Consider the following 2,461-nt stretch of genomic DNA (forward strand, 5'->3'; position numbering starts at 1 on the left):
ATAGGTTTACCAGAATACTTCTATATCTGTCTGTACGTTAGCAGTTTAAAACATCGTTTGCTGCATTCATTAATGTAGAAAGAAACCAAAATAAGCATCAAGTAAAGCTTCTCTGTACAAAGGGAAGAAGATTCATAAATAAGCGTTTTGTCGTGTTTTCTTGTGCGATCCGGCATGTTCCTCTGGGCTTCACAGCAGATTCTAGACCTGGTGTAAATTGGTTGGATGTTTTGGTACCTTTACACAGCCGGCCTAAATAACGGGGTTCCTTCTCTCGTTGATGGCTGCGGAGGAAGGCCTGCATCATTAGTTCCTGAGAAGATGATCAGAGAACATGTGGGGCATCTGGGGACCAGGGCGGCTCTAAGATCCACAGACTTAAGGAAAATATCCTAGTAGTTTAACTGAATAATAAATGAACCTATGCTTGGGTCACCAGGATGACCAAAAGTACTCACCAGCAGGTTGTAGAAAAGCTAAACAAAGATTTAATTTGGTGGGAAGTGTGGAAGCATGTTTTTCCTTTGCCTATTTGTGAGATTAAATATTTTGAGTTTGCCTTTCCTCTGCATAAATAGGGGGGATTGTTTAGAAGTCTAGTACCAGTCTGTATGCAGGAGTGGAGTATGTTCTGTATGTTTGTGTGAGAGAAAGTTCTTTATGTAGGGATGGGATAGTTCCAAGGGAGAGTGTGTGTTGGGAGTTGCTGTATAAATGTATGTAGTGAGCGTTGCCCAGTCAGAGCTCTATCTCTCCGTCTGAGGACATTAAATATATTTGAACCTCCTCTTGCAAGAGCATCCTCTTCCTCCTGGGGAGTAAAAATGAGCACTGAGAGTTGATATTCAAGGAAGAAAAGGTTTTATTTTACTCTGCAGAGGAGAATGACACAAGACAGCTGAATACAGCTCTGAGTGCAATTCTGAGGCGTTCAGTTACCCACATATAAAGACTCCACACCTCACACAAACAAACATTGAATCTTCCCAACAGAAACACTTTAGTTCATCAAAGGACATAAATTTGCTCAGATAAACATTTCAGACATCTGTTTTCCGTTCACACCAAAAACAGGACGTGAATCTTGAACACAATAAGGACATGTTTTATCTGTTTTCCCTTTATCTAACCTAGGGGGGAAACTTCCTTTCAAACCTCCTTCCTTTCCCTACATCAAGTAATCAAGTAATCACTCCTATTCAGGAAGCGAGAAAAGGCAGACTTTAAAATTTTATCTAACAAACAGGCCAAGGAAAAATATCATTCCACACTCCCCAACTCCACAGAAGCAATAAAGTTGCTGAGAAGTGAAACAAGTGGACATGATCAATGTGTCCAAACACAGCTGCTGGTCTGCCCTCAAGAATGGAGAGGTGGCAGTGGTCTAGTCAAAGTTCAGATTCTCATTGAAACAGGGAGTTTAGTTTAAACCCTGGTGGTTTTGTGTTGTACCCGCAGATCTCTCCTGTCATCCTGAACACGGTGATGACCATAACGGCCGGGATTGCTGCGAAGACGCAGGCCGAGCAGAGTCAGGAACAAAAGGCTGATGTCAGCAACCTGTGGTCCATCATGGATATCTACAACTGTAACTTCTGGTTCCTGGGTGTGGACCAGGCCACTGAGATCACAGAGAACTACGCAGAGTCTGATGGCAGTAAGGATGGAGAAACCTTCAAAGCTCAGGTCAAGGTAAAGAACCCCGCCAAGCTGAAGGATGTTCCGTAAGCTTCCCTCAGGTGGAGATCCACTCTTCTTCATGATCTATTTTGGTCCCCCAGTCGGTCCAGATGACGCTGGAGTCTGGTCTGGGTCATCGGACGGTCCCTCTGCTGCTGGCGGAGTCTTCCCTTAACGGAGTAGCCAAGAACTGGTCGTCTCTGCTGCATCTGACGGCAGACATGACACTGGAGGTGAGGCTGAGCTTCAGACGTGCAGGACATCTAAGGCTGAGCTTCTATTTTTAAATCAAAATCTGAGTCCTTCAAATTTGTCCTATTAACTCAAAGGGAAACCTGAGTTACCATGGTGATAAAATATGCCTAAAACACCATGGAGATAGGAGTTCTGACAACCCCTTTGGCAAGAATGGGAAGCATTTCAAAGAGCAATGGCGACGCATATTAGCTTCAATAGTTGGAGGGCAGTTAGCCGCTCACCTTAGCATTACTCAAAGTCTTAAGAAGATCCCTGAAGGTGTGAAAGTTTACATTGAAATTATAATTTAACTTATTATTTTACAAAGAAAGTAAATAATAGTTTAGTAATGCTGTGGGAAATATTGGTGATTCCTGAACCAGAGGATTTGGTTAGGTTAGCTAATGTGGCTGCAGTGTTGCTATGTTTGGCTACAGTAGCTAACCTGAGCCAGTGGGATTTGTTATCGTAGCTATAGGGATGCTAACTGTTGCTACACAAGCTAATCTGAAAAAGTGTGTTTTGTTAGCATAGCTAATGTAGC

The 2,461-nt window shown here is 43.0% G+C and overlaps 1 protein-coding gene across 1 annotated transcript in view; it reads left to right on the forward strand.

The window, feature by feature from the left end:
- The window catches only part of vps13c (vacuolar protein sorting 13 homolog C (S. cerevisiae)), a gene marked incomplete at its 5' end in the record, with an annotated part of 63,493 nt that overhangs the window by 30,065 nt on the left and 30,967 nt on the right, over positions 1-2,461 (forward strand). Inside the window, 2 exons of the mRNA XM_015402000.1 lie at positions 1,459-1,692; positions 1,782-1,913. Coding sequence (XP_015257486.1) covers positions 1,459-1,692; positions 1,782-1,913 — 366 coding nt within the window. The remainder of the gene's footprint in view (positions 1-1,458; positions 1,693-1,781; positions 1,914-2,461) is intronic.

The sequence above is a fragment of the Cyprinodon variegatus genome, unplaced genomic scaffold (genome assembly GCF_000732505.1).
Source record: "Cyprinodon variegatus isolate N-32 unplaced genomic scaffold, C_variegatus-1.0 Scaffold1283, whole genome shotgun sequence".
Lineage (NCBI taxonomy): Eukaryota > Metazoa > Chordata > Actinopteri > Cyprinodontiformes > Cyprinodontidae > Cyprinodon > Cyprinodon variegatus.